General features: G+C 49.5%; 9 protein-coding genes across 9 annotated transcripts, besides 1 other annotated feature; 4 read left to right on the top strand and 5 right to left on the bottom strand.

Moving 5' to 3' along the window:
* Positions 1 to 730: 730 nt before the first annotated feature.
* Positions 731 to 2,533, top strand: FPSE_03571 (uncharacterized protein; the record flags this gene model as incomplete). The annotated part of the gene is made up of 5 exons (XM_009256690.1): positions 731 to 733; positions 790 to 1,233; positions 1,297 to 1,538; positions 1,589 to 2,393; positions 2,444 to 2,533. 5 exons carry the CDS (start codon positions 731 to 733, stop codon positions 2,531 to 2,533), a joined length of 1,584 nt encoding a protein of 527 aa, XP_009254965.1.
* A 524-nt stretch (positions 2,534 to 3,057) lies between these two features.
* FPSE_03570 (uncharacterized protein) lies at positions 3,058 to 5,678 on the top strand (the record flags this gene model as incomplete). The annotated part of the gene is made up of 7 exons (XM_009256689.1): positions 3,058 to 3,289; positions 3,344 to 3,656; positions 3,709 to 4,285; positions 4,338 to 5,051; positions 5,101 to 5,149; positions 5,205 to 5,354; positions 5,410 to 5,678. The coding sequence occupies 7 exons, from the start codon at positions 3,058 to 3,060 to the stop codon at positions 5,676 to 5,678; spliced, it is 2,304 nt and encodes a 767-aa protein (XP_009254964.1).
* Positions 5,679 to 5,854: 176 nt separating this feature from the next.
* Positions 5,855 to 7,160, bottom strand: FPSE_03569 (uncharacterized protein; the record flags this gene model as incomplete). The annotated part of the gene is made up of 3 exons (XM_009256688.1): positions 5,855 to 6,713; positions 6,771 to 6,872; positions 6,928 to 7,160. The coding sequence occupies 3 exons, from the start codon at positions 7,158 to 7,160 to the stop codon at positions 5,855 to 5,857; spliced, it is 1,194 nt and encodes a 397-aa protein (XP_009254963.1).
* Positions 7,161 to 8,709: 1,549 nt separating this feature from the next.
* FPSE_03568 (uncharacterized protein) lies at positions 8,710 to 9,860 on the bottom strand (the record flags this gene model as incomplete). Its single annotated transcript, XM_009256687.1, has 3 exons — positions 8,710 to 8,952; positions 9,014 to 9,412; positions 9,474 to 9,860. The coding sequence occupies 3 exons, from the start codon at positions 9,858 to 9,860 to the stop codon at positions 8,710 to 8,712; spliced, it is 1,029 nt and encodes a 342-aa protein (XP_009254962.1).
* Positions 9,861 to 11,506: 1,646 nt separating this feature from the next.
* FPSE_03567 (uncharacterized protein) lies at positions 11,507 to 12,326 on the bottom strand (the record flags this gene model as incomplete). The annotated part of the gene is made up of 2 exons (XM_009256686.1): positions 11,507 to 11,854; positions 11,976 to 12,326. The coding sequence occupies 2 exons, from the start codon at positions 12,324 to 12,326 to the stop codon at positions 11,507 to 11,509; spliced, it is 699 nt and encodes a 232-aa protein (XP_009254961.1).
* A 3,990-nt stretch (positions 12,327 to 16,316) lies between these two features.
* FPSE_03566 (uncharacterized protein) lies at positions 16,317 to 17,584 on the top strand (the record flags this gene model as incomplete). Its single annotated transcript, XM_009256685.1, has 4 exons — positions 16,317 to 16,337; positions 16,368 to 16,443; positions 16,665 to 16,837; positions 16,946 to 17,584. 4 exons carry the CDS (start codon positions 16,317 to 16,319, stop codon positions 17,582 to 17,584), a joined length of 909 nt encoding a protein of 302 aa, XP_009254960.1.
* Positions 17,585 to 18,382: 798 nt separating this feature from the next.
* Positions 18,383 to 20,773, bottom strand: FPSE_03565 (uncharacterized protein; the record flags this gene model as incomplete). The annotated part of the gene is made up of 1 exon (XM_009256684.1): positions 18,383 to 20,773. One exon carries the CDS (start codon positions 20,771 to 20,773, stop codon positions 18,383 to 18,385), a length of 2,391 nt encoding a protein of 796 aa, XP_009254959.1.
* Positions 20,774 to 20,928: 155 nt separating this feature from the next.
* Positions 20,929 to 20,962: a microsatellite.
* A 1,477-nt stretch (positions 20,963 to 22,439) lies between these two features.
* FPSE_03564 (uncharacterized protein) lies at positions 22,440 to 24,065 on the top strand (the record flags this gene model as incomplete). Its single annotated transcript, XM_009256683.1, has 2 exons — positions 22,440 to 23,897; positions 23,952 to 24,065. 2 exons carry the CDS (start codon positions 22,440 to 22,442, stop codon positions 24,063 to 24,065), a joined length of 1,572 nt encoding a protein of 523 aa, XP_009254958.1.
* Positions 24,066 to 24,686: 621 nt separating this feature from the next.
* On the bottom strand, positions 24,687 to 27,038 carry FPSE_03563 (uncharacterized protein; the record flags this gene model as incomplete). The annotated part of the gene is made up of 1 exon (XM_009256682.1): positions 24,687 to 27,038. The coding sequence occupies one exon, from the start codon at positions 27,036 to 27,038 to the stop codon at positions 24,687 to 24,689; it is 2,352 nt and encodes a 783-aa protein (XP_009254957.1).
* Positions 27,039 to 27,629: the final 591 nt, after the last annotated feature.

A 27,629-nucleotide genomic window follows, 5' to 3' on the forward strand; every position in this document is an offset into this window, starting at 1 on the left:
GTTGTTACAAGGGCACAAGTTCTGGTACAGGCTGCAGACGCGGTAATGGATTGTATCAAACTGTCAAAGGCCAAGCTTGAATGGAAATGCAATTTAAGCTGGTATGCGACATTTGATTCGGGTGAGTCAAATTATGTGTGTTTGAGAGGTAGAAGAACGTTAACGCGTGACGTTCTCTAGATGAGTCGTGTGTTGCCTTGTGATTGCGCTGTAGAAAGAAAGAAATAGCAGAATTGCGCCGAGGTGAAAGGTTGAAATTGGCAGGCGGGCCAAAACTGAGGTAGGTACCCAGCTTTGATGCCACTAACCTCCGGCAGTACCTAGGTAGGTACCTACTGTAGTACAGTAGATGCCTTAGTAGCATGGAGTGTCGACCTACAGTACTAAGTCGTGGGTGATTCAGCAGACTGTGGACCCCAGAAAGGCTGAACCTGAGCTGGAGGTGAGAGGCCAGGGAGGCTGGCGCTTACCTTGATAGGACTAGCGCTTGGCAGACAGGTACCTGGGAGCTTAGGTGCTGGCTCTCTATCGTCGGGCCCCCTTCCATAACAGCTTCTTCCAGGTGGCCTGTAATTGGAGGGGAGGTACGTACCTCTTCTCAGACTCCTGCACCTCCCACCGACCCAACCATCAAATTGGCCCGCTCTACCTATCTAACATCCAGGGGACAAACATTCAACTTGCAAACTACATCGCAATCAACAAAAACTGCTTGAAGTAGCCCGCCAAGATGGTGCGCAATATCTACAAACATTACTCCTGCTTACATCACATACTCATGCTACCTAGGTTGTCCTTGCGGCTTCGATTTGCACCCGTGGAGGGAAAGCTGTCCTCTCGAGACAGTTCCGAGAGATGCCACGATCGCGTATAGAAGCTCTCCTTGCCTCGTTCCCTAAACTTGCCGATAGCGGTACACAACACACCATCGTCGAACAAGACAACGTCCGATTCGTCTACCAACCCCTCGACGAGCTTTACATGGTCCTCATTACCAACCGCCAGTCAAACATTCTGCAGGATATCGACTCCCTGCACCTGTTTGCACAGGTAGTTTCTAGCACCTGCAAGAGCCTCGATGAGCGCGAGATCGTTAAGAATGCCTACGAACTGCTCAGCGCCTTTGATGAGCTCGTGACCCTTGGGTACCGCGAAAATCTTACCATCAGTCAAATCAAGACATTCCTTGACATGGAGAGTCATGAGGAACGCATCCAAGAGATTATTGCAAGAGTAAGCGAGCTCCATTGGGCTCTTTGGACCCCTCTTCACAGCCGGATACTCATAGGTGCATAGAACAAGGAATTGGAAGCCACCGAGGAGCGAAAACGAAAGGCAAAGCAGCTCGAGATGCAGCGCAAGGACGCTGCTCGCAGTGGTCGTCCTGCTGCTGGTGCTATGGGCGGCATGGGCGGTGGCATGGGCAGCAGTGGTGGCATGCCCAGAAGCCCTTCTTATCCCTCATACAACCCTCCTTCGCAATCGAATACCAGCACATACGACTCATACGAGGCTGAGAAGAACAAGTCCTTCGGCAAGTAAGTATCGTCCGTTTTCTATTGGATTACAAGCAACTGACGTCTTCAAGGCCCCTGGCCCCCAAAGCCAAAGGTATGCAATTGGGCAAGAAGTCCAAGACGACCGATATGTTCGAGCGGGTCAGAGGTGATATGGGTAGCGAAATCGACCATTCTCCTCTTGTTACACCCGCACCTCAACAGCAAGCTGAAACACCAGAGCCTCGTATCTCGTCGACCCTCGACCGCGATGCCATCCACGTCGCCATCTCAGAAACCATTTCGGCCAAGCTATCTCGAGAGGGTGCTGTCAACTCACTAGCTGTTAGCGGTGACCTCGTTCTCAGGATTTCGGACCCCAGCCTGACAAAGATCAAGCTTGGTCTCCAAGCCGTTGCGTCTCACGGAGTCCAGTTCCGCACCCATCCTAATGTTGACCGCAATTTGTTCAACAGCTCCAAGGTTATCCAGATGAGCAACACTTCTCGTGGATTTCCAGTTAACAACGCCGTTGGTGTTCTGCGATGGAGAGCCTCTCCCAAGGTCGACGATCCCAGCGCATGCCCGATTACATTCACTGTCTGGATTAACAAAGATGCGGACAAGTACAACATCACAGTTGAATACGAATTGACAGGCGGTGTCGCTTTGAACGATGTCAGCGTCGTAATTCCTTACGCAGGCAGCGAGCCTGTAATTTCTAGCTATGACGCTACTTATGATGTTTCTGGAGACGCAATTGAGTGGTCCATCGGTAACGTGGATGATGAGAACTCCAACGGCTCGTTTGAATTCGAGGCAGAGTCAGGCGACGAGAATGATTTCTTCCCAATGACTGTCCGATTCAACAAGAACACGCCATACATTGACGTTGACGTAAGTTCCTATTCCTGACACCTGTTACGATCTTGCTAACCGTTTCAAAGGTCAACACCGCGTCTCTTCTGGAGGAGGATGAGGAGGTGACATTCTCCAAAGAAGTCAAGTCTCATGCCGACAACTTCTTGGTAGAGTAGATGGATCTCAAAATTCTTCCGTTTCGAAACAGCCTTCTGGGCAAATTTACTCCATAAAAGGAAAGGGATATATGTATTTGAGTAGAGCTGGGGATAGACATGAGTAGCAGTGTCTTGGCAGTCTAGAACCTAATGGCGCAACGACAATTGATGTTTATGTGTTTTGGTCAAATTATCAAGAGCCTATTCTTCAAATTACAAAAATCAATGTTGACAGCAACAGAAATGTAATAAAAATAAGAGGAAAAAGGCTCAAACTACCTATACTTGAATGTCATTATTATTCTATTCTCGAGACCGAAGCTGCCTATCTGGTGGTGGTACATGGTGCGAAAACTTTGAAGACGCACGGTGCTGTCACTAATTCCTTGTCTTGGTCTGTCTCCCACATAATAGTAGGTCGCTACAACTTACAAGTCAGTATCGTGCTCGCCAACTACAAAAGTCAAAAATTCGTAACGTATGGGGATGTTTCTCTCGGTCTAAAAGGATACCCGTGCGCTGCGTCAACAGTAGAGGAAACTATGACGCAGCAAAATCAGCTTTCGCTCTTCAGCGTGACAGAGCTTCAGGATAGGGCACCCGACGGTTACCCTGTGAGCTGTCCAACCCTCGATCTCTCCGCAACTTGGGATGCAGCAGACAGGAACCTCCTCGTGTATAGGCCTCCTGGACAAGTTGTCTCCAAGATCCATCAAGTTGGCCCACCAGGCCAAAAAGCACCGGACGCCCAAGCAGTAACTTGGAGATCCGATGGTTAGTGAGAAAAGCCACTACGTCCAAGAAATACTACTTACACGACGTCTCTAGGCCAGTTCCTCGCTGTTGGATGGAGTGATGGCTTCGTTCGGCTGATGGGACTCGAAAACAACAAGGCTGCCCATCATCTCAAAGTTGGAGATACGCCCGGAAACAAGATCACACATATTGGTTGGGCAAGCAGCAGCATTACCGACAACGGTTCAAATGTGGTAAATCGAGCCCTAGGAAACAGCTTGGGAGATGGTTTGACACTTGATGGAAATAGCCTTCCGTTAGACCTCCCACGCGAATTGACATTCCTAGAGGTCGACACGGCGTTGCCCAAAATCAGCCCTCTCCCAAACAGTAGTGCTGGCTCAGGGTATGTTCCTAATGAATGCGAGCAAGGTCAACATACTGACAATTCCGGATAGAGAAGACGCGTTAGTTTTCACATTACGCACTGGTATAGAATTTCTCTTCCAACCCCCAAAGCCGGAGGAGTATGATCAGGTCAGCGTCATGATTGTCGGGACGAGCGATGGGCAGATACAGATCAGTATCTATGATTCCTTCATCATCGGAAATTTCGAGTGCCCCAGGATTGCGCCTTCAATAAGCTCACAGCTGGTCCTCCATGCCTCACACCCGAAAGTATCGACTCATGCGTTGCTTTTCGCAGACAAAGCAGATGGGCCAACAGGCGTACATTTGGTGCCCATAGACATGCCTTTCATACACTCTTCCCCTATCAATCTTTCTCTCCTCGCTTCCAAGTTGACTACACTCCAGAAGCTATTGAGGTATCTGAAGCAATCACAGCTTCACATGCAGGTCGAATGGCGAAATACGCGGGAACTCCCTACAAGGTTTCTGCGGAGCATTGAGGGTGATATCGAAAGCCTTGAGACTGGCCCTCGAAGTGTCGTTTCAGCTTTATATCACTTGGCTGTGACAGGTCACGCCTACGAGCCTGTACGCGAGTGGCTTGTAGAGAGTCTGGCAGAACGAGTAAGCGGAAATGGCTTCGAAACATAAGCTTGATCGATGGCTAACTACCTAGGGACACAAACGATGGGACAAGGCAGTAGTCTCTGGGCTGGAGGGTCTTCGAAACTTGGTCCATGAGAACTATCTTCCGGCTCTAGACCGCTGTGCGATCATTTTGAGCAGGCTGCGAGGCCTAGCTCAATACCATCACACTCGGGACGATATTGGTTTTACACTCAACCAGATTAATGGGTTGATGGACATTGTCCAGTGCCTTCAGCTTGTTGGACACAAAATTCTCATCAACGTTATGGATGAGCTGGAGAACTTCACCGCATTCTCTACTTGGCTCCGCTTCCAGATCGACCGGCTCGCTTCTTCTAGCTCCATGAGCGAGGAACTCACAGAGAAGGAGGCGACCATGGACGTAGGAAAAGTCCTTACCTATATCGAGCATTATCTTACTGACAGCCCCCTCAAAATATTCTTCGACGAGATGCGGAACGAAGAATACGAACAGACCTGCGAGCACATAGAAAATGGCTCAAGCCTTCTTCGCGTTCTTGACCAACAGTTGGCGAAGTGGGAGAACGGTCAGCCTGGCGGCTTGCAAGCTCTATCTCGTGTCGAATTCCTGGTTTCATATGTAACAAGTCAGGCAAACCGTACGTTCAGTGGTATTGCAGAGGCAAAAAAGCGCAGCGTTCGACTTGGAAACCCAATCCGACTTTCAACCGGTGGTGCTATATCACACATGGATATGAGGATGAATAAAACGAAGAACCAGGTATTTTCCTTTTTCGTGTTGACCTACCCCTTGCTAACTGATCTACTAGAAAACGAGTGTTATGACTGCTTTGGCGACCAAGGAGACCATGAATGAAGGTAGTCCAACCTAGCCCTATCCCCTAGAAAGATGCAAGATGCTAACCTAGTGCAGTTCAAATCTTCTGCATTGGAATCGACATCGTCAACGGTATTAGCTCCAACAGATCTCCAGCGAGTTGTCGCATTGACCTCGGCACACGTACTCCCATCGCCTTTAAGTTTCTCAACGATGAAACGCTTGTTATTATGTGCAACGATCAAGGTAAGTTTGTGTTATTGTCTTGCCCCCAGTTGAAAATGCTGATCGCGAATATTAGATAATGCGCCGCAAGTAATTTGCGTACCTATCCAGCCAGACAAGCTTTCATATAGCGACTACAATCCCGACAACCCCAGAGAAGCATATTGTGTATCAGTTGACGATTTCACGACATATTCTTTCCCTGAGAACTCGATAACCAGACCTTTACGTCTAGAAGTCAATGACAGGAATAGTGTGAGGGGTGATATGCCTGCTCGAGTCTGTGTGCTGGAGAGCAACCGCACCACGCTAAAGACATTTGCGTTTCCCAGTGCAAAGTCTTGAACTGCCACTCATATACTGTGTACATCGCGTGGGAAACAGTGATCAAGGGCCACGACGGCATGCATCATAGAATGCCGCAGAGAACTGGTGTTGACAAGCACGCTAGTATAAATAATTTACACGATAGAATAGAAACATGAAGAAAGATTCCCTGTCTCGCTATGTGGACTGCAACTTCACTGCCGAGGCTTGGTGATGTTAAAGAACTCGGTCAGTCCTTCAACAACAGCCTCGACGTTCATGTTGACCAAAGGCATGCTGTCGTACGAGTCCTCCTTCATGATAGCAACGAGAGCCAAGTAACGATCTACCTCGCGCAACATGATGGGCTTGTTGCCGTCGTGAAGGACAAGACAGCTCTCTGCAGTGTTGCAGCCAATCTGTTTGTCTATGGGTGTACTCCACGGCTCCCCCTCAAGACGGCGGCGCCCCTCGTCACTGCGCTGCCACGTCCCGTAGACTTCGGTGATGTCTATGATAACATCGATGTAGTCGCTACAAATCTCGTAGCTGGCCATGTCGGCGGTAGCACTGTCGGTCGCGATGTAGATCTTTGTTAGGACATCAAAGAGGTACGCCTTTTCGAATCGACAGGTACGGCACAGGTTGGTGAGCATGGACTCCAGCGTTCCAAGGCGAGGGATCAGCTTCTGGATAACTTTGCTGAAGGCCTCGAAAATGGAGTGGTTGTAGATGGAGGTGAGATGGAAAGTGACAGGCGCATTCTCGAATCCGTGGTCTGACAACTCGTCCTGGATACGAATAGTTATGTCACGCTGGATGTCGAGCTTGTAGTCGTCTGATAGACCGTCGACCTTGTGAATAAAGACCTCAATGTTGATGTTGGGGTAGGTTCGCTGCAGGAAGAGGATTGTGGTGTTGAGGCGCATGACCGCCTCAAGATAATCGTCCTGGGCATCAATGACCCAGATGAGAGCGCCGATTTCACTAAATATGGCCTCAATGTCAAATCCAGGGTTCTCGAAGACGTCGATTTGACCAGGAAAGTCCCAAACTTGAAAGTCCATGAATGATCTGAAGATGGAGTTAGCATGTATGAAGTGCACAGTTCGGATAGTTGGTGATACACACGCCATAGAATCCTTCTGAATTCGAGCGGTTGATTCGAGGAATAGAGTCTCGTTGGGAGGCAGTTTGTGGAAGACCACACTTGAGATGGAGGATTTTCCACTCCTGTGACCGAAAGTTAGCAACCATGCAGGCGATGCAGCACCAGAATTCAGCTTACCCTCGCTGGCCCATCAGCAATAGACGCGGCTTCCCTTTTGGAGGCGCACCGGCCGAGCTGGGCGCCGGGGTTGCTGGGTTTTGTGCATCCTTCTTGGACGCTGAAGCTCCGCCGAGTGACTGTTCAAAAAGACGTTGAAGATTTAGCTGGGCTGGACTTGTTCCACTGGTTGATGTATCATCTGCCTCGTCAAAGGAGCGTGAGAAATTATGAACTGGGGGGCTGAGGGACATTTTGGGAAGGAAAATGACCAGTGATGGGGATGGTTTGGTGTTGAGGAGGGTGGTGTTTTGTGTAAATGTAAAAGGCTGCTCGTTTCACTTGATACTGAGCAATTAAACGGTTGTTCCCCAAAGTTTAAGTGAGTGCAGCTCTGGTTTTCAACTCCTTTTATCCTGCTCTGCCTTGAGATCTGCTTCAACGGGTGCTGCCAGCTGGCGGGTGTTTCATGTCACTGCCCGTCGGTGGCCTTTCATACCAATGACACTGGCAGCTTTTCGACATTGACAGGGCGCCAACAACAGCAGCTGAGTGACTTGTTCTGTTGCATAAATCATTTCCATATGAGCGAGTGAGGGGGCAGAAGGTTCCAGCCTGCAATTTAAAACAGATTTAAAGTGTCGGGCTTCTTTGAGGCATGCGCCCATGCCTTAACCATATCTCGTGGGCCAGCGTGGCTCGTATGAAGGCTCGCATCGTATAAGAGACGCGCATCCTCTCACTTGAGGTGACACAGACTCATCTACAGAGCGGACCAGTCAAGCGAGTAATGGTCGAATCAGGACATGGCTTGAACATGTTGTCTGTATTTTCTGTGGCCAGCGCCACTAGCGAGCGCATGTTTCCTATGCTTGGTGACATATTTCGGGAGCTGACAGGTCAAGGAGAGGACCCTTGGAGATACAGATGATGTGACGGTATTGTAGATGTCGTGTTGTGTTGGTCGCACGAGGGGACAAGCGCACACTTGGGCGTTGGGATAAGAAAACACGCGTCAGGTAGGAGAGGTCACAGTCTTACCTCCATATTTCTCTAGAGATTCCCGGTGCTTTTCTGATACTGCAAAATCCAGAACGATACAGTTTAGTACGGTATCGCTTTCTGCGTCCGCCTCAAGTCTCCGTTGGACGAGGCTGAGGCTGAGAGTCAAATTGCTGAGTGGTGAATGGCTCCAGTTGGTACTTACCTATATAATGTTGACTGCGCTTGTGTTTGACTGGTAATCCTTTGCGCAGGTTGGTAAATCTAGAACGAATTATTGTTCTTTGATGTGTCTGTCGCCGAAATGGTGGATGACCTGGAATGATTAATCTTGGTTGTTGATTGCTTGTTAGCTACTCGGGAGTGGCTGGCGATGGGAGCTTGACATCGACCCGCCAATTGGACCGCCCAAGTCACAGCGCTGAGACTCCCTATCTAACCCCCCGCAGCCCACTAAATTAGATCCCTTTACAGAGCTTGTACTGGAAGCTAATCTCAATTGACTGGAGACTACCCTATACTTTGTATATCACCTCATTCACATTCAACTTCATGAACTAGATAATTTCTTTCTTGTGCTAATAGATATATTCGGGGGGTCTCACAGTTAATCTGAAAATAGATCTGATACTAGCAGCAGTATTCCAGAAGTGTAACAGTATGCTGATAGATATATGAGCTGGTGAGTCATTCCTTTTGGTTCAAAAAAAAGATGTGCTTATGCTAATACTACCCTAAAAGCTCAACGATAGCCAATGGGTAATATATATATATCAAGATAATAGAATGATACTACGCTGTTCACTTCCCAACTTCTGTTCCCCTGTCCGTTATTCGACTTGAAGATCTCGGGAATAGAGCTTGAATAAAACTCTTTCTGCGCTTCACCACCTTTGTTCCATCTTTCCCAGAATGAGCCTCGTCGCCAACTACCAGCTTGTCAGCTACAGGGTCGCCTTTGGGTACTCTTGTGGTTATATCGTTCTGCTGAGTAGTCTCCGTTAACACCGATGTCGCTGCTTTGCTTATCGTTTCTCGAAACGCCTAGACACAATTTGTTCAGTACTAGATTCTTTAGTTCAGCATGCCATCCCAACGAACTTACCTTGCTGGACCTTCGTCTCGGAGCTCTGATAGACCCTCGACGTTCAGTCACCGCCTGAGCACGGTCTTTAGCTTCTGATATCTCCCCAGCAATAGTATTGCTTTTCCACCCGGCGCAGTCCTCAGGAACAGGAACAAATCTGAGATAACCCCTGGACGCAGGAATACCCAGAGCTTGTTCCATGTGCCGTTGGAAGAGAGCAATGTTGCGTTTATTTGCTGCAGGTTGCATGTCGCGATCGAGTGCTCCAATCTTCATGGTATAAGACGGATCACAGCTCCCGCCAAAATGGATGCAGATGCCATGCTGAAGCGTCGTTACGATGCAGGACGCAGGACGATTGTAGCGTATGGAAAGATACTCTGACAATTCGGTAATAAAAGTGAACTCGTCTTCGATCTTGTGGTCCAATAGTTAGACAACTATCTCATTCATGTCCACAACGAGACTGATCACTTACAATGACATTGGTCTTGATCTCTGCCACTACGACAGACGCACACCGTATTCGATCACCTACCTCGTCACTCTGCTTCAATATGACTGGCTCATCAGAGATCTCGCCTCGTATTCTGGAGAGGATGGGTAGCGAATGCTTTCTTGTCACTCTGTTGGCATCTCCAGAGACCATCTGTTCAACATCCCTCGAAAGTCGCTGATCACTCTCCAAAACGGGATCCAGACTTGGCTTGCTCAGTCTAGGCTTGACTCTTCGTTCACCTAGGACTAATATGGGGGCTGGCGTAGGACTTGAAGGCTCCTGCTTCTGCCTTGGCTTCGAGTTGGGCGGGCGGGGAGTAATGTTGCTTGGGATATAAGGCATGGTCATCACTGGTGATAGATGCATTGCGGCAACGAGCTACTTCTCTCATGAGGAAGTGGTTCACAGAAGGAGAGTATGTTGATTAGAGGCAAGCAAAAGTTATCATGTGCTGTAGAAGGGTTGGGTATTTGTTGCGTGCAAGCTCGCCGTGCTCCCCCATACTACGCAGGAACGCACGATTGGTATATGTTTTACTGCCACTCAATAGTATTCCAACAAAGGGTAATATTGTGGAAGTATCTGTGTCACGTCCCGCGACCAGGTACACGGCAAGGGATTATTGCATGCGAAAGTGTAGCTACCGGTGCCACTCAACCGCAGTCGCCAAATAGAAAGGCATTGGCCGTGTACGCATATCAGCACCGTGGGAAACAAGTTGAGCCTAGGCGTTTGAATCTCTATAGATTTCCTGCCCACAATACGCATTGTGTATGTTTTTCGAGTAGTTGAAAAAATGTGAGGCTGGGAAGCGGCAGCTGCAGCAGCCAGACGACCCTCCAGTTCGTACTACAATATATGCAGGCTTCCTTTTGTTTTTCTCATGTTGCGCTTATATGTGAAACGCATGTGATACGCAATCATTGTGCACAGAGAGAGCTACGGCATTTTGTCAATGGAACAGGACCCTCCCTTTGTTTTACAGGACTAGACAAGCAGCTCTCTCGTTCATCTCGTCAACAAGCAAGCGAAGATGCATTGCGGCCTTACTCACTGGCTCACCAGGATGCCGTTGTAACTGTAACTTGAATGATATTCCTGGCATGGTTGCATCAGCACCCAACCGGGGTGACTCTTGGCGGACGATGGCCTGTTCATGTTCGACCTCTAGACCGTGCCTTGGGCTCTTTAGTATCGGGTAGTGGTGATCCCACGGTACGAGAAGGGCCCTCAAAGGAAATAGCACGGCGCCTAAGTACTTGCTGTAGCATTCGCTAAATGGTTACCCTGATAAAGAATTGGCTGTAGTGATCGATTGTCTGATTATCACCTGTCTTTCTCCCAGCGCTGTTCGTATGCATTGACCGCATCCAGACAGTCTATAGAATGCAATGTAACCCATCGTGATACGAACCATTGAACTTAGTTTGCGGTGTCTTACAGAGAGAAGTACCTTGAGGAGAAGATTGCGCCAATAATGCGCGACAGCCCTAAACCGACGAGTTGGATCGTCAAGATAGCTGTAGACATAACGCCATAGATGCAAGGAGTCAGAAGCAATCCAGACTGCCGGAATGTTGTCTATCTGTGCAGTGCATCAGTCAAATCATCAATCTGACACTGCGCTAGGCATGGCCGGACTGCTGGGTTCTGGGTCGGGTCTTGTTCTGTCTCGGCGTAGGAACAAAAGACAGTGGGCGCAGTAAAAAAACAAACAAGTGCCAGTTATAATTATGAATTGTCAAAAATAAATGACCTATCGCATTTAACTCCAACAAACTTCTGCTGGGTCCATGTTTCTGCAGCTTCTGCTCCGGTTTCCTGTTCCAATTCTTTGGTTGACGGGAGAGAATCCATATGCTTGAAGTTCCATGATACTAGTTGCTATCTAGCACATCATTCCAGCCAATCTCTGGGTGGTCCCCAATCTTACCCATGTCATGATCTGAGCGGCTGAGTCCGAGCGAGCCCGAGCCCGAGAGTTTGGTAACTTTTGCTACGGGACGTCAAACTCAGGACAAGGCAGGGCTTCCCGCCTTACGCCCAGACCCATGCGAGGTCATGCTGAAGCGTTTCTCCAGGACGAATTGATACGCCGCCAGGCCCAGGACGATGGCCTCCACGGGGACTAGCATGACAGCAAGCCCAACGCTGGCCTTGCTCTGCTTGCATAGAGTCCCGAAATGGGGCTGAACGGTCATGGTCACGTCCTTCCAGCGACAAGTCCAACTCTGCAGAGAATCGTTGGTGGTCGATGCGTTGACACCGTAAAAGTAGGACATGGAAATGATGGCAGCAATCAACGCGATAGCTGGGGGTGTGAATTTGATGACAGCCTTAATAGTAGCGTTCCCGCGGACCTTTACATCATGACCGTTAGTTCCATGTTCCAAGAAAGAAGCAAAAAACAAAACGAAAAGACATTGTATCTTGCTGGAAAGACTGGAGGGGTAGAGAAGGGGAGGGGGGGGGGGTCCTTACAGTCTGAATCTTGTCAGCGATCAGCGAAACAAAATTGGCCACAACAACCAGGGCACCGCCAACTACCAGAGCGATGCTGGGGCCCATGTCGAAGTTGGATGGCCATAATTGCAGGAACCAATCTTCTGGGACGTAGGTGGCATGGTAGACAGCGATGGTATCTGCCGACAACCCGAGGATCGTCAGGCCAGCCGCAAGAGCAAGGACTGTAAGGCCCAGCCTGGCACTGTCGACCAAGCGATAAAGGCGAAAGCTGGGTTCGGCGCGGACTGACTCAACGTCTGTCTCAAAATTGGAGGCCGAGATCTCGGTCTTGGTGCCGATGGACATGTTTGTGGTGGTGGGCTCCATATTGAACATATCTAGGTAGGTAGGTAGGATGGATAGATCGAGATTGACGGACAAGGGACAAGGGACGAGGAATAAGAACAGAAGCAAACCCCAAGACCGGCTGGAGAAAGGAACGGAATATGGTATATAGACAGAAAGGAAAGAGAAGAAACGACACAACCGCACAGGAATATGAGGAAATAGGAGTTAATTTAGATTCATATTATGGGGATTTCCCAGCGTAGATATAAGAAAGATCAACAAGATATGATAACTATAATAGTAGTCTCAATTCTAAGCGACGAACGCCATCGCGATAATGCCAAAAAAAGACCAATGATAAACGACAAATCTGATCAGTGTGATGAGTCCGAAGCGCCTATGCGAGAATTGCAGCATAGACGCTCTGGTTGCTTTCTTTAAACACTGCAGCCCATACTTACTGTGAGACATTGAAGCGAAATGCTGTATCTGGATTGGCTGAGACTCCTACACCAAAGGAGTTGAGCAAGTTGCCTTGAGCGCTTACAAGATGCATTGGCCAATCAGAGACTGTCAATCTCCCAAAGATGGTTGTCATCAACATCTATTTTAGTCCATGCAAAACACTTGATGAGGGCGCGTATGTATGTTGAAGATTAGGGGGAACATGAGGCTGCAGAAATGGCCGGTCAGTATTTGATTGAGAGGCAGGTGCCTTCCTCCTCTAGTGTTGGATCTGTTGACGTTTCAAAGATGGAAGGAACAAAGCATCTTCCAAGTCACATGCCTTTTCACCTGATCGATGAGAACGCCACATTCTATCGACGCCACATTTATTTGACAGCTGCTAAAATCCTTAATTACCTACACCCAGCCGCCTTAGCCTTGACTCTCATGTGGACCCCGAAATTATTCGGCCTAGACTTGGCATCAGTCCGAAAGACAAAGATGAATCAAGAGTCTTGGATGCAACGCCCTTTTCAGCTCTGCGGATACTGCCCTAGCCTACGCAAAAAAAACAAAGCAGGGGGCTTACAGCCCACGAGTCTGCAAACCGTAACGTTTGTTCGGTCTGTGACACATCCGAGATGAGGCTTGACGGGATTGCTTTTGCTCATCTATCGAGGCTGCATGATAAATGATACAGACAGGACTGCCTACTGCACTGTACCTGCAGTGAGTGCTTCGCATGGTACTGTAAGATGATGACATGAACCACCGGGCAGATTGATGCGGCCTGACAGTTGAATTCATACAGAACCTTGCGGCGCAGCAGCTGCAACAGCAAGGATTGAACAATTAAAACATAATCAATCGGAGACGAGGATCCTATTCTAGAATACCTATTCACATGATGACATGAAGATTATGGTTTCACGATAACCACACCTGGAGACACGACCAACGGGCTTGGCCAATGGGCGATGCTTGATACAATGGTCCTTGACGTTGGCATCCGCGCAAGACGCTTCAAGCCCTAGAAACTCGGACCCAACGTCAGGAGCTTTTCTTTACATGACCAACAACAACTCACAGTGTCAAGTATTAACACAGCGTCTCTGTCTCTCTCTGGGCTGTAAGGCGTTGCGGATGATCGACGGTAGCGTTCTCGCCGGTTACAGTTAGAACGGCAGCACCAACAACGCCCCATGATAGACGAGTCAATCAGAATGATCGGGCAGGGATAGAGTCTGACATTAATCCCAAACGTTCAGTAATCGGAAATCCACGACCCATGGCATTTACAAGCCCCTCACAAACCTACATTTCGAATCCTGCATTGAATCCAACGGAATACGGATAGCTGAGACAAGATACGGAGACCGGCATTGTGCACTTTTCCTGACAAACAGCCCGATATCGACATGAAATACTACGACGCATCCCCATTGGCAGATTTAAGGATACAGCCATCAGACTCACAAGACCTGGCCCTTGTCTTTTAGACATCAAAGACTACGAAATCCAGATTTGGTGCAGCTATTAATTACCAAAAGATCAATGTTCATCTTCAAAAGCCCCACCTTGTTAGTCCAAAGCCAGCTGAATGACAGACAGCCAAGGATTGCTAATTACGGCTGTATCCGTGAGCAATACAATACATACATAATTCTGTCGTTAGCAACGAGACATGACAACTCACAAGGAAGCATCGTGGAAACCTAATGCGATGTTCATGTCCTGCAGACTGCAGACTGCAGACTGCAGCTAGCAAGCTTGAACTGCTTCTGGGTAAAGGTGTGTTCAAAAGACCTGACGCTTGGGAGCCTATCAACGACTTTCAAGAAAGAATAAAGTTATCCTTTACTCGCAGCTAAGCAGGTGTAACCCCCTGTGACCAGCTGGACTCTACTGCACCCCAAAGGCCTGACAAATACCTACTCTTGGCCCTTGCGGCGGGAACCACGAACGGCATGTGGGTATAAACTACCTACACAACCGTCACTTGGACGGCTAACAACTATTATGTCCCACACCGGGGAGAGCGACGAGGACGAGAACAGGCACAAAGGCGCTACTCATAAATCAACACCCCATCGAAGGGGGTGGTGCCTGTACGCTTGTCAAAAAAAATAAAAAAGAGATCAATATGATGAACATGGCTTTTGCGGATCGGAATAGAGTTATGTTATATGAGACATAGAACATGTTTCCAGTTGGGGTCAAGGGAGCATCATCAGTATCGTTGTGCTACTGTGTAGTTTTGTTGGTTGGACCTGTAAAGCTACGGATCAACGGCCATCCGCAAGTCAAAAAGTTCATTTGAGAAATTCAGCCAATCAAAGACAAGTGCGGACTCTGAAAACCATGACAGCGACCCATGACAGCGACCCCTGTCGCTCCAGAACTGATGACAAGTCTGGTCCTGGGTCTTGGCATTGGCAATGGCACTGTCGTCCAGATGGAAATGTTCCGGAGGCAATGAGACGTTGTGATTGGACAATGCAAATGCTCATGTTTCCTATGTAGGGTTTGATCCCTGACCCTGACAATGAGCCAAGTACGAACAAGAAACAATATCTCCAAAAGGGATGAGCGTTTTCGGAAGGCCAGAAGATTAAACGCTCTTGGTCGGGTGTCTATTTTTCGAAGCTCTTCACAGCCTACTCCAAAAGTCTGTTTGCTCTTCTTACCCTCCCCTTCTCGCTGGCGGCTTATGCGAGACACGGGAACAGGGTTAACGTATGCATTGCGTTAGGGACTTAGGCAAAACGGATAACATTGGAGTTGCAGCAGTCGCCATATTCTGTGGCGGCCTTGAACACGGCATAGACAGAGGCTAGCACTTGATGGTGGGAGAAACCATTCTTCATCTAACCACGGACGACCCACCGAGACTTCCCATACAGGGAGGATGGGTTAGAACCGGGAGAGCCAGAGCCTGATGGAGTAAAAGGCAACCTTGTTGTTCTCCAGGCTTAACTGCGTACGGCAACTCTTGAGAGTGACACCCCCATCTCTGTTGCTCCGGACCCGAGAATTCGGTTCTGCCCGTGATGTTGGTACCTGTTCTTGGGAGTTGAGGTGGTATCAGGCTTTGTGCTTTTTCTTGCTCTCACTGCTACGTTGAGGGGGGACTGGCATTAACTTAGGAAACACGTGCACTTTGGACGCTTCCAGCCTGTTGAATGCGTCTTTATCACTTCTACGCATCATCTTCCTTCGTTCCCAAGGTCGAGGTGCTGACCAGTCTCTTGTTCGAGCATCAAACACAGATTAACAAGTCTCTCTCAAACAACTTAGACGCAAAGCCTCAATTGGGATACTGAACTGTTTCTGTGGCTTATGCGGGCTGGATCCGTCCGTCCTTTTTTCCCAACTAAATGAGAAGCCATTGGCCCAAGGACCAAAGGGATTCTCTTGAGCTTCAGCCTTTGCCGACGACTACTGCATAGTATGAATAAAGAGAGGAGTGAGCCGGAGCCCAGCACAATTCAACTTAATGTTTGATGCCGAGCCCTTGACTCAGAATGTGGCTTTAGCTTGCTTGCACGGGGAATGAACAGGGGTAGGTATGGATACAACAGCATGGGCAAGGACATGGATCCTGTAAGGGTACGTATTACTGTGTGGTTTTAGAGTGGAGGTCCCTCGAGGATGAATATGGATATTGACCTGGAGATGGGGGTGCGAGATGAGAAACACTCCCTTCCAAGTCCCTCCATCGTCATTCATCCTCTCATTGTTTGGTTCAGTCGTTGCTCTTTGAGTTTCTTATATTAGTTTCCTTTCCCTGCCCCTCAATATCTTTGTCCTAGAAGTAGAACCATCTTTTGATCTGTTTTTACGTGCTACTTTGTTTGATTCCAGAACAGACTACTTTAACTTTACTGCTACTCTAAACCCAACATCACAACTTATCTACTGTTGTCAGAGAACTTATCACAATCAACATCTACTGCTCGACTGCCATTGGCATCGTAAAGTTGACCAAACGCTTCGCGACAACTACCATTTCAATATCTAATTCCCAAATCTACAACAACTCAACTTCGGTTATGCCTGCTCCATCAATGTCTAACCCACAGTCGCTAGACTCGGCCGCCTTTGTAAGTCAAAGTTCACCAGTCTCTTTTCCCATCTCTCAAAGCAAGAAGCTCACATGTTTTTCTCACCAGCGGAACTTTTGTAAACTACCTACGGAATTGCGACTAAAGATCTGGAACTACAATCTCCCTCCCGCGCGCCTCGTACCGATTCAGTACGGTTCTTCATGGGCTGGCCGCTCAGGGTCTCCCTCATGGACTGGATGTACTTCATCGGCGACCATTCCCTCCAACCTCCACGCCTGCAGCGAGTCGCGTGATGAGGCCCTCAAGTACTACGGCCTTGGCTTCGGCTTTGCTCGTGGTCCTGGTCAGATCTTCCTCGACCCGGAACATGATATCCTTTACTTTGGCCCTCGCGATGGTTACATGGCCGCAGACTCCCAATTCCAAACGATCATGTCCATGTGCGATCCAGAGGAACTCGCTCTTGTTCGCCGTCTCGCCATTAACGATGCTTTATTCTGGGTCGACGATTCATATCGCTCCATGACTGCGGCCAGTCTCACTGTTGAGCTGCTCCGACGCATCCAGGCCCGCATGCCTGGTGTCGAAGAGATCATCTTTGTTCCTCGCCCGGAGCAGTCGCGGGGCCCGGAAACCTACATTGAGCCCAGCATGGTTTACATGCGCATGGCCCACCAGATCCAGACTGCCCTTGCGACCCTGTGCGAGCAGACACCCGGCTGGACACCGCCATGCTGGAGAATATTACCACTCAGCGCTTTCCAGAGCGTTGGCGCCGCTTAAGCGCACATTCTAATTTGTTTCTAAGCGATCAAGAAAGCAGAAATGCCGAGCGAGCCTCAGCAGCGGCATACACCTCTCGAAACGTCGCTTCCACCCGTCGCTGGGTTGGGTGTCATTATTTACATGAAGCCAATTTGGGCTGCTGAACAGTCGTTTCACATATGCTAGGACAGCATTGCATTTGCTTATAGGCGAAGGTTGCGACTGCACTTACTTTTATACCCACCATTTTGTCATTTTCGTTCATATCTGGGGATATTATTTTCAAGCGGGGAAAACAGCACCGCAAAATATTATCATATTGTCTGCACCTATATTGAGATATTGCTTCTTCTTGTTTTTATCGTTCGTCTTTGGGGTTTCTAGGTTACAACAGGTCTGTTGCAAAGGGTTGGTGTTACATAAAGAGGATAGGTAGTGAAAGTGGGGAAATTCTCGGTCATTACTCAAGAATTTTTTTGCTAGACGAGCCAGCTTTTCAACCTGCCTGCGTCAAGTATGGTGAGGTGTGTCAAGTATGTACAACCCTTAGACAATGAGATATGAGGCTCCCAACACCGATTCATTAATGCATGCTTAACATCTATTGTGATTCCTCCTCTTCATGTATCGGTCGTTAATTCGTTCGACATAGACACCGTGCCTCCACCCAGCCACATCTGCAGTGCTTCGCACGCACTTAGATCCGGTGGCGGCGGCAGCTCTTTTCGGTGCGGCATCGTGTTGCGGAGTAACCGCATGGCATCACGCAGTGTCACATCGACTCAGCCGGAACCCGTCTCCTAAGGACTTGTTTAGCTATTTTGCTTCGTCACCGCCGACTCCCATGCCGATGCCCTTCCGGCGACCCCTGACCACTGCTTCAAGTGCCTTGCCCATAGCCGGGATATCGCCAAGCATGGTGATGTGACCGCGCTCGGTGCAAACCCGACCACCACGAACAATAGAATAACCGTCCGGAAGCATGGCTTCTTTCGCTAACACAACGCCATCTCCCGGTCGAAATAGAAGATCATCGTAAGCGTCGGAACAACAAATTCCTTCGCGGCTAGTGACCTGGGCAGCATACACTGTAGGAATACTCTTGCTGTAGAGCACAGCATGAGGGGGGTAGGCATTGGTTTCTTGGTGCGCAGGCGAGTGGGCGAGTTCGGATCGAAACTTGCGTGTCGCGGCAAGAGTTCGACCGAGGTAGTTTAAGTAACGCTTGCGTTCCAAGTCTGATGGCTTCTGTTCCTCTACTTTGGCACCGCTCCCGTTGAGCTGTGGTGCCATAGGGTTGTGGTCTTGAGCAACTGCCGTTGGCGAAGGCGGGCCTTTCTCGCTTCTACTCTCGGCACGGGCTCTTAGTGAATTTGGAAGGAAGGACGAGAAAGACGAGGATTGCGGGCGGTTGTGAGGCGGCAAAGCAGGCTGCATACACGGGCTCAGATGCCACCTGATCCACTCGTAGGGATCGTAAAAGTCGATAGGGTACTCCTCTCCCGTATTCTTATCTACAAAGCAGAACCCGTCTTCTGGGAGGAAAACAAAAGAAGTTCTCATACTGAAGTTGACGCTCGCCGTAAGAAGCTTCTCGTTTAGCAGGACAACATCCCCATGACGTAGTGGATTCAAGATGTTAACACAACGCTGTGGCGTGCCGCAGTACAGAACCCCTGAGAAGAGGTCGGGTCTCTGATTGACAGCATGGCGTGTGATAATGCCCCCCAAGCTGTGAGAGATGACAAGAGCTCCACGCGAACCGGCTGGTGTCCCGGGTTGATTCGAAGGTAACTTTTGGAGGTACTCTTGCAACTTACGGGATAAAAGACGAGGACTCAATCTCCAATCGTAGCCGTAGTCCCAGATTCGTAGCTTACCCGATTTAGCATTATCACATGAACGAAGCTTCTTGATGAACTTTCGAGAGACGTCGACAGGACCAATGTGCTTTAACATGCCATCAGGTTTGATGGTCTCTTCCATACGCTCCTCATCTTCATCCTCCAACCCGACTTCCAAGTTGACTTTACGCATATTGAGCCCGAGTTTCACGGGGGCCCAAACCTGGTGATAAGGTGGCTCGGCGGATCGCAGGACTGAGCCACGGTAACCGCCCATGATCACCAAGTCGCCCGTCAAAGACTCTAAAACCCGATCCAGGACAGCCGAACCATCTTGCGAGTCGATGTCAAGACTTTTTGGAACCTGGCTATGGTTAAGTGGCGTGTCGGGAGTGTGGGATGTACCGAGCGAAATCGTCGATTTTCGAGCTTGACTGTAAAGTTTAGGGAGACTGGGCATCTTGAAGTTTGGCACATCTGGAAGACTATCCTTGAGGGCCATGAACCGAATGTTGACCATCTCGCGGACGTCCTGGAAACGTTCATCATCACCAAGAGAAGACGTGCGAGACAGACTATGATATAGACGGGTGTCGTCAGATGTGACTCGTCTGAGAGCCTTTGGTCGCACAGGGGGAGATGGTGTGTTTAGCTGCTCGAGGTTGGAAGCGGGCCTTCGAATTTGTTGTGATAATGGCTGGGCGATACCTAGAGCGTTGGAAGGGATTCGAGGTGAATGCTGGCGGGTTGTTGGGGATGAGTAACTTAAGGTGGTTGAATGGTTTGCACTCGATTTATCCTGGGAACTTGAGAAGAACGAGTTTGACATGGAAGGTAACAGATGTGTAGGCGGACTAAGAGACGGTAACGCTCTCTGTAGTCTCCTCAATGCCTCCTGCCCTGCCGACTTGGATCGATTCCTAGCAGGGGCCAACGCGTTGCCCAGAATACTTCCGGACGGTCTGCTCGTATGACCCTTGGTCACTGGTGGCTTCGGTCGAGCTTGCCACGGAGAAGGCAAGGCATATTGAGGTGGCTCAGGCGACGTGGGCACGGGAGACTTGGCTGAAGCAGGGAACTGCGGTACCTGAGGCGACGTCTCTGGTGAAGACGAGAGGTCAGGACTTGTGTCACCAGCTCTATCTGTGGGCACGCCAAAGAAACCAGCCCGACTCTTGTCCAATGCCAGTGCCTTCTCGATGGCGGGTGTGTTTTGTGAGGTCAAATGTCTAGCAGCTTCACTTAAAGCGGGTTGCAATATTGCCTCGGCCTCATCTTGGTTACAGATGATGGAATCCTCATCTTCTTGCAAATCCGTGCTTTGAATACGAGGCAAAGGCTCGGTTGATGGATTTGTCGCCATGGTTCACCAAGTCAGATTCGATCAGCAAGTTAAGACAGTCGAAGCATTAATAATCTGGTATCCGTACAACCCGATGATAAGAAGAGGATTGAAGTTGAGTGGTGATTTGCATAAAAAGCTCGAGATATTTATGTTGAACCGGGAGGCCAAACAGTGAGAGAGAGAGAGAGAGAGAGAGAGAGAGAGAGACGGTCCATACACTAAAGGGATATGCTGTTTAAGGAGGATGAAGCGAACGATTGCCAGACATGGCAGTGAAGTAGTTCTTATTTGTCCCTCGGTCCAAATCAAAGAATTAAAACAAACCACAGAAACGGAAACGGAGACGGGGACGGAGGCGGTGGAGCTGAACCAGAAAGGAATCAGTCCTCAACAGGGCGGGCTGGGCTGTGTGCGCTGATCCGGGAGGCCCGGGTGTGAATGGATCCACGATTGATACTTGGTGTTGAGGTACGTTGCTGTGCTCGTTCTCGTATAGTTGGGAGGCAGGTTCCGAACAACAACACGAGTAATGTCGGTTACGGGTGAAAGGGCTCAGCATTTTGCGATCTGATAATAAACAAATATATATAAATGACTTATCCAATGTCTCAAAGTCTTAGCCTTGATAATTGTTAGCTTAATGAGGTCATGGTCTAAAAGGGAAAAAATAAAACGGGGATTTTGGAGCCAATTGGGGCCGCCAGGAAGGGGTTCGGGGAATGGATCAACAGACGGGCTGGGCTATAGGGCGAACAAGACAAGGCGGATGACGGACGGCCTGTTGGTCTCAGATACTGTGCAAGATAATACCTAATTAGGTGGACGCGCCATTCGGTGTAGCAGAGGAGATCGTGAGTTGTAATTTGGTGTTTTCAACCAAATTCTCACATCGCCCCAACTGGGCAAGGACTCTTCGTTGGGATCGTCGAATTTCTTGTTCTGGAAGGAGCCAAGGCCTTGGCCAACACCTACCGATACGGCACCCACTCTAAGCATAGGTAGGCAGGTAGGTAGCAGCCCAAGGAAGAGGAGCAAGAGGCAGGTACGGATCTAGGCAGCATGTGACAATGGACCCCAGTTTCTAGCAGGACTTGCATCTTTGCAAATTGATTCCATTGAAAGATTAACATCCGACCAAAGACAAACAATATTCAATTGTCAACGAAATATAATACGTGGAGGCTCACGATATCCTCTATTCACGACCTCTTTACAGTGTAACACAGCACATTACTCAAAACGTCTTTTGTAAGTGTGAAGCGAACTAGGCTAGCATAGCAAGCAGCACGACATACTCCGTCACAGTGCCATATCTGCCAAACATCTATTCAGTTACTAGCTCATTGTTCTTCAGTTGTCAACTATTGCAGGCGATTCACCCTCAGCCTAGCCTCCGTATCATCCTCCTGCATCCTTCCTCACAGCCCCAGAAACAACCCTGCAACATTTCCCTCCATTCCCTGCACTCCACCATGTTCAACGTCATCAACCGGCGCATCTCAACGTTGTTCCCCACCCGGCCCCGATCAACGGCGCCGAATACAATGTCATGACTTCAACTAATCAGATGACCCTTTACCGTCTAGTCTATTCAAATCTGTCGATCATCGTTCTGATGCAAACATCAGCTCTAACACAGAACCAATTGTCTAACGTCGCTGCTGCACCTTGATTACTCTTCATCATGACAACCCTCGAGCCTCGACCTCCGTACTCACAAGATGAGATCAAACAGTTATACCCACTGCAATTACGCCTTCAACACGTCCAGATCCTCCTTAGACATGGTGAACGCACTCCGGTCAACGCTCGTTTCGCGTCTGCAGGTCTCGCAACCTACTGGCCTTATTGCTCAGCAGCTCGTCGTATGACCAGCGCCATTTTGGATCCTTCTATGCCCAGCTCCCAACTTGATTCTTACTCAAATCCTGGTATCACTGCTCTCGAGTGGAAGCGGCGGATCGAGAAAATGGGCCCTGATGATTCCCCCATCATAGCCACTGGCCAAAATGGCGAGCTCGATGCCATTTGCGAAATGGGTATGTTGACCGATCGTGGGCGAGAAACTACCTACAATCTTGGTCAACGCCTGCGACATTTATACGTCAACCAGCTTCGCTTTCTCCCGGAGACCCTCACTACCGACACTGATACCGCTGCTATATACCTTCGAGCGACGCCTATTCCTCGTGCTCTCGAATCTCTACAGCAAGCTTTCTACGGCCTTTATCCTCCATCTACGCGTGGCTCTTACCCTGGCATTCATCCCCCAACTATCCTCACACGATCGCCCGCTCATGAAACCCTCTTCCCAAACGACGGTAACTGTCGCCGATTCGCCACTCTTGCTCGCGCCTTTGCTGAACGCTGTGCCGAACGATGGAATGACTCCGAAGAGATGGCATATCTAACCAAACGTCTCGGCCGCTGGATGCCTGAAGATAACCCACGTGTTGCTGTAAACTCCCGCCCTCGTCTGAGTGGGATCATGGATACTATCAATTCCACAAAGGCTCATGGCCCAGGTACTCGGCTTCCAAAGGAGTTTTATGATCCAGAGGTTAAGCGAATCCTCGAAAAGATTGGCGTAGAGGAGTGGTACGCTGGATATAAGGAGAGCGAGGAGTATCGAACGTTGGGTATTGGTGCTTTACTCGGTGACGTAGTTTCTCGCATGGTCAGCAGCGCCGAGCATTCGACGGCAGATGGCGAGTATGAGCTAGCCACCAATAAGCAAGGCTCTATCACCATACATCCGTCTATCAAATTTGCAATGAGCGGATGTCATGATACTACACTTGCCGCCACACTTGCCAGTCTCGGAGCTTTCAACGAAGAAGCATGGCCACCATTCACCAGTCATGTCGCAATCGAGCTCTTTCGCCATATCGATGCAGGCACCACGGCTCCCAAACCCGGCAGTGCGCTCTCTTTCGTAGGTTTGGGCAACAAATCAACACCCGTGGCTGGAATTCCACCACCAGGCATTGGACGGAAGAAGAGCTCCGACCTGACCGAGGAGGAAAAAGAGCGACTCAAGGGCTACTACGTCCGTCTTCGCTACAATGACCGTCCAGTCACAGTCCCTGGCTGCAAATATCAGGGCAAGCACTTCGATGGTGATGAGTCCTTCTGCACACTGGTAAGCACTCCGACCCATCTTCTTTTCCGTTCGCATTTCTCACCTTTTCACTAGGAAGCTTTCAAGGAAATCGTGGACAAATTCGTCCCGACCAATTGGAGAAACCAGTGTCGTGCCAACATGAAGGAATCTGCTTTTCCTTCCAAGCCCGAGCCTTCAGGTTACTAAATGCATAACAGCGGTGGGGTGATTCAAGATACAAAGTTGATGTGAGCCTTAGATTAGCCTTAGCGTTGGAGTTTCAGTGCTTTCGTTGCAGACTTAGGCATTCGGCATAAAAACGAATTACATATTCATGCGCAAGACGTGGTTGTCCTCAAGGACAAGCTTAATGTGACATATTTGCCAAAAACCCGTATTGTTCTGTGATCGTATAATCTGCGTTCAAGACTATAGTGCTTAAACTAACCTAAGACTCCGTAGTAGACATAAACACAGGTGATATATCCTCTCATCCGTCCCATGCAGAATCCCATCTTTGCAAACCGCGTCTCGTCTCAACCATGAGCGCCCCCATCTTATCTAAGAGGGCGTATTAATCACGAATTCTCGTTTCCGCTAACGCTCTCTCCCAACTGAGCAGAACATATGGACAACGACTTTCAAAGCATAAAAAAATCAAGATACACCAAAAGGGTAAATTATCAATAAAAGAAAACAAAGAATGAAGGTGTGTAAAGCCCAGGCATCAAAGGAGGACGCCATAAGCAGCGTCAATTACAACGTTTAAGCAAGTGTTTTTTCGTCCAATTTCGCATGTGATGAAAACATAAAAATGCACAAGCGTCATTAGTTGGCAACCTCCTCTTCAACCCATCCGTTCAGGCCTCCTTGAATGGCAAGGCCGAATCCTGACCCCATACCACCGTAGCTAGCTTGGTAGTGATGGCCTCGTCGCTCATTCTCAGCGGGCATGCCGTTGGAGTTGCCACCATTCTCGAATCCAGGAGCAAGTACGGGGAGACTGACAGCCCTGCTGTGCTGGCCACGACCGGGGGCCAAGAGGCCACCGATAGTGGTTGAACCGGGTGCTGCGCTGTTGGCTGGGTAGCCGTTTGAGATGCTTGCTGACTGGCCGTGACCGGAAACGGGAACTTGCTGAGACATGGCGAGATCGAGGTCGCTAGGCGATGGCTGCGCTGTGCCGAACAAAGCATTCTGCTGAGCAGCGATTTGTTGCTGCTGGTGATGCTGCTGTTGCTGAGCCTGGTGGGACACTTGGCTCAGGTACATCGTCAGCGGGTTGCTGTTGGCATTGAAGAGAGCAGCTGACTGCTGAGGTGTGTTGCCGTTGGTAGGAGAGCCGCTGTTTTGGGATCCGTTCGGCGGGGGAGAAGAGACACCGTCCCCTCGAGGTGACTGAGCCTGCTGCATTTGGCGAGGGGGGTTACCGCAGCGGTCCTTGCCAAAGTTGACCTTGAACTTCCTGTAATCTTCCCGACCCCGAATAGCCTCGATAGCCTTGATAGCGTTGGCAATGTTGGTGAAGTTGACGAAAGCACAGCTCTTTTCGCGCAAGGTGTTGACAAGTTCAATCTCGCCATACTCGGAGAAGTCCTGTCGCAGCCGCTCCTCGGTCCAGGTCTCGTCGAGATTACCGATGTAGACGTTTCGGGAAGCACCTCCGCTTACAGCCAGGGCAATGGCTGGGGGAAGAGCTCCAGAGTGCTTGCCCCAGCCAATCTTGAGACGTCGGTTGTGGATCATAAGACCTTGGATGTTGCTGAGGGCGTAGAAAGATGCAGCTGCGGTAGGGTCGATGAAGGTAACAAAGCAGATATGCTTGTCGGGGATGTAACGGATGTGATGAAGAAGTCCGCCACGAACAACATTGCAAATCTCCTCAATCGTCGTCTCGGGGTGGATGTTGCCCAGGTAAATGGTTCGGTTACCGAGGTTGTTAATACCACCAGCAGTCGTGGCGACAGCAGCGGCAGCGACAGACTGTTGAGCAAGGGCGTTCGAGATCAAGTCGCGATCAGCACCTGTCAGCATGTGGGCGTACCCAGGAGCAATACCCAAGTACTGAGCAGCGTTTTGTTGCTGCGTCTTGGAGACATAGGCACAGCGATCCTTGCCGTAGTACACACGACGAGGAGCCTGCCACTTGGGTTCCTGCGGGAGCTGAGAGACTGCCTTGATGGCGTTGGCGATCGAAAGGTAGTGCACGAACGCAATGTTCTTCTCGCGGACAATCTTGATCGTGTCAATCGCACCGAACTTACCAAGATCCTCTCTCAGTTCCTCCTCTGAGACCTCCTCAGGAAGGTTACCAAGATACACATTTCGCGATGCGCCTGACTGCTGGACAGCCAGAGCGACAGAAGTGGGAACCTGAGAGGGTTTACCCCAACCAATCTTGATATCTTGACCCTTGATGCAGAGCTTTTTCAAGATAGCATCAGAGTGGAAGTGAGTAGCAGAGCTAGCATCGAGAAATGAGATGAAAGCACAGTTCTTGTCAGGCAAGAGACGGACGGACTCGATTTGACCACTTCGAACATGACCAAGAATCTCCTCAGCAACAGTGTCCGGGGGAATGTTACCCAGATAGACAGTTCGGCTAGTTCCTGTAACAACACCAGAGCCCATTGAAACAGGCGAGGTAGGAGGCAGAGGTGCTTGCATGCCGTAACCACCAGTGGGGGACTGGGGAGGATAGAATTGAGGAGCGCCATAGGTAGAAGGAGAGACTATTCCTCCATACGACTGAGGCGAGATGGTCTGCTGCACAGGGCTTGAGATCCCATTCTGCTGGTGGTGACCTCCCTGTTGCTGTTGAAACCCAGGAATGCTCTGGAACTGAGGGCTGGCGAAGGCAGCTGGTGTGCCAGGCTGGAAAGGACTGCCTAGAAGCAGCTGAGAAGGCAAAAGGGGGGTAAATTGCATGTCAAATGCAGTACCCGGGGTGGCCATGTCTGCTCCATTGTTGGAAACCTGCTGGGCCATTGGCTGAGGCTGAGTGTTGATTGAGGGGATGTTGCCTCTTCGAGGGTGTCGATCTGCGAAGCCCGAGATATTGGAGTTGAAAGCACCGTGGGAGAATCCGGTATCACTGTTGGAAGGCTTGGAAGCGTGTCCGAAGCGGTTGGCAGGGCCGTTAGGGGCACCTTGGCCAACTGGTCCATTGAGGTCTTGCATGTTGAGCAGGTGAGGGGGGACAAGCGAGTCCCGCCCGGTGTGCGACAGTACAGCCGTTTTGAAGAATTGGACGTGCCCGAGCAAGGCACGAAAAGAGCAGCGAAGATGAGAAGATGGTCCGGCTGAAGAAGTTCAGACGGTTCGAGTCTTTCTTGGAATTACTGGCTGCACAGCAGAACTGATCTTTCAGGAGACAATCGTTCAAAATCTCTAGAACAAATCCAACAAGGGGAAAAGAGAACCGTAGCTGGAGCAAATAGTTATGCAGAATAAAACCGATGAAATCGAGAATTATGAAGCGTATCGACGTATCCAAAGTGGAACAGGGCGAATGAGCTTAATTGAATGAAAAAAAGGTCGTTCCAGGAAGCAACCGTTTTGTATATATGGATTCGAATTTGAAACACTTCGGCCGAGTCGAAACGGGAAGTTTTGGCAAGGCTGAAGATGCAAAATAGTGGTTGTCGGTTGCAAGAGCGAATGTATCGAAAGTTCGAACGAGAAACGTAAAGCACGACAGTGCGTAGCTTGGCTTGGCTTAGGATGATATCCAGAGGAAGACGAGCGAGCAGGTGAAAATATTAATAAAGC

Source organism: Fusarium pseudograminearum, chromosome 3, assembly GCF_000303195.2.
Source record: "Fusarium pseudograminearum CS3096 chromosome 3, whole genome shotgun sequence".
NCBI classification, from domain to species: Eukaryota; Fungi; Ascomycota; class Sordariomycetes; order Hypocreales; family Nectriaceae; genus Fusarium; species Fusarium pseudograminearum.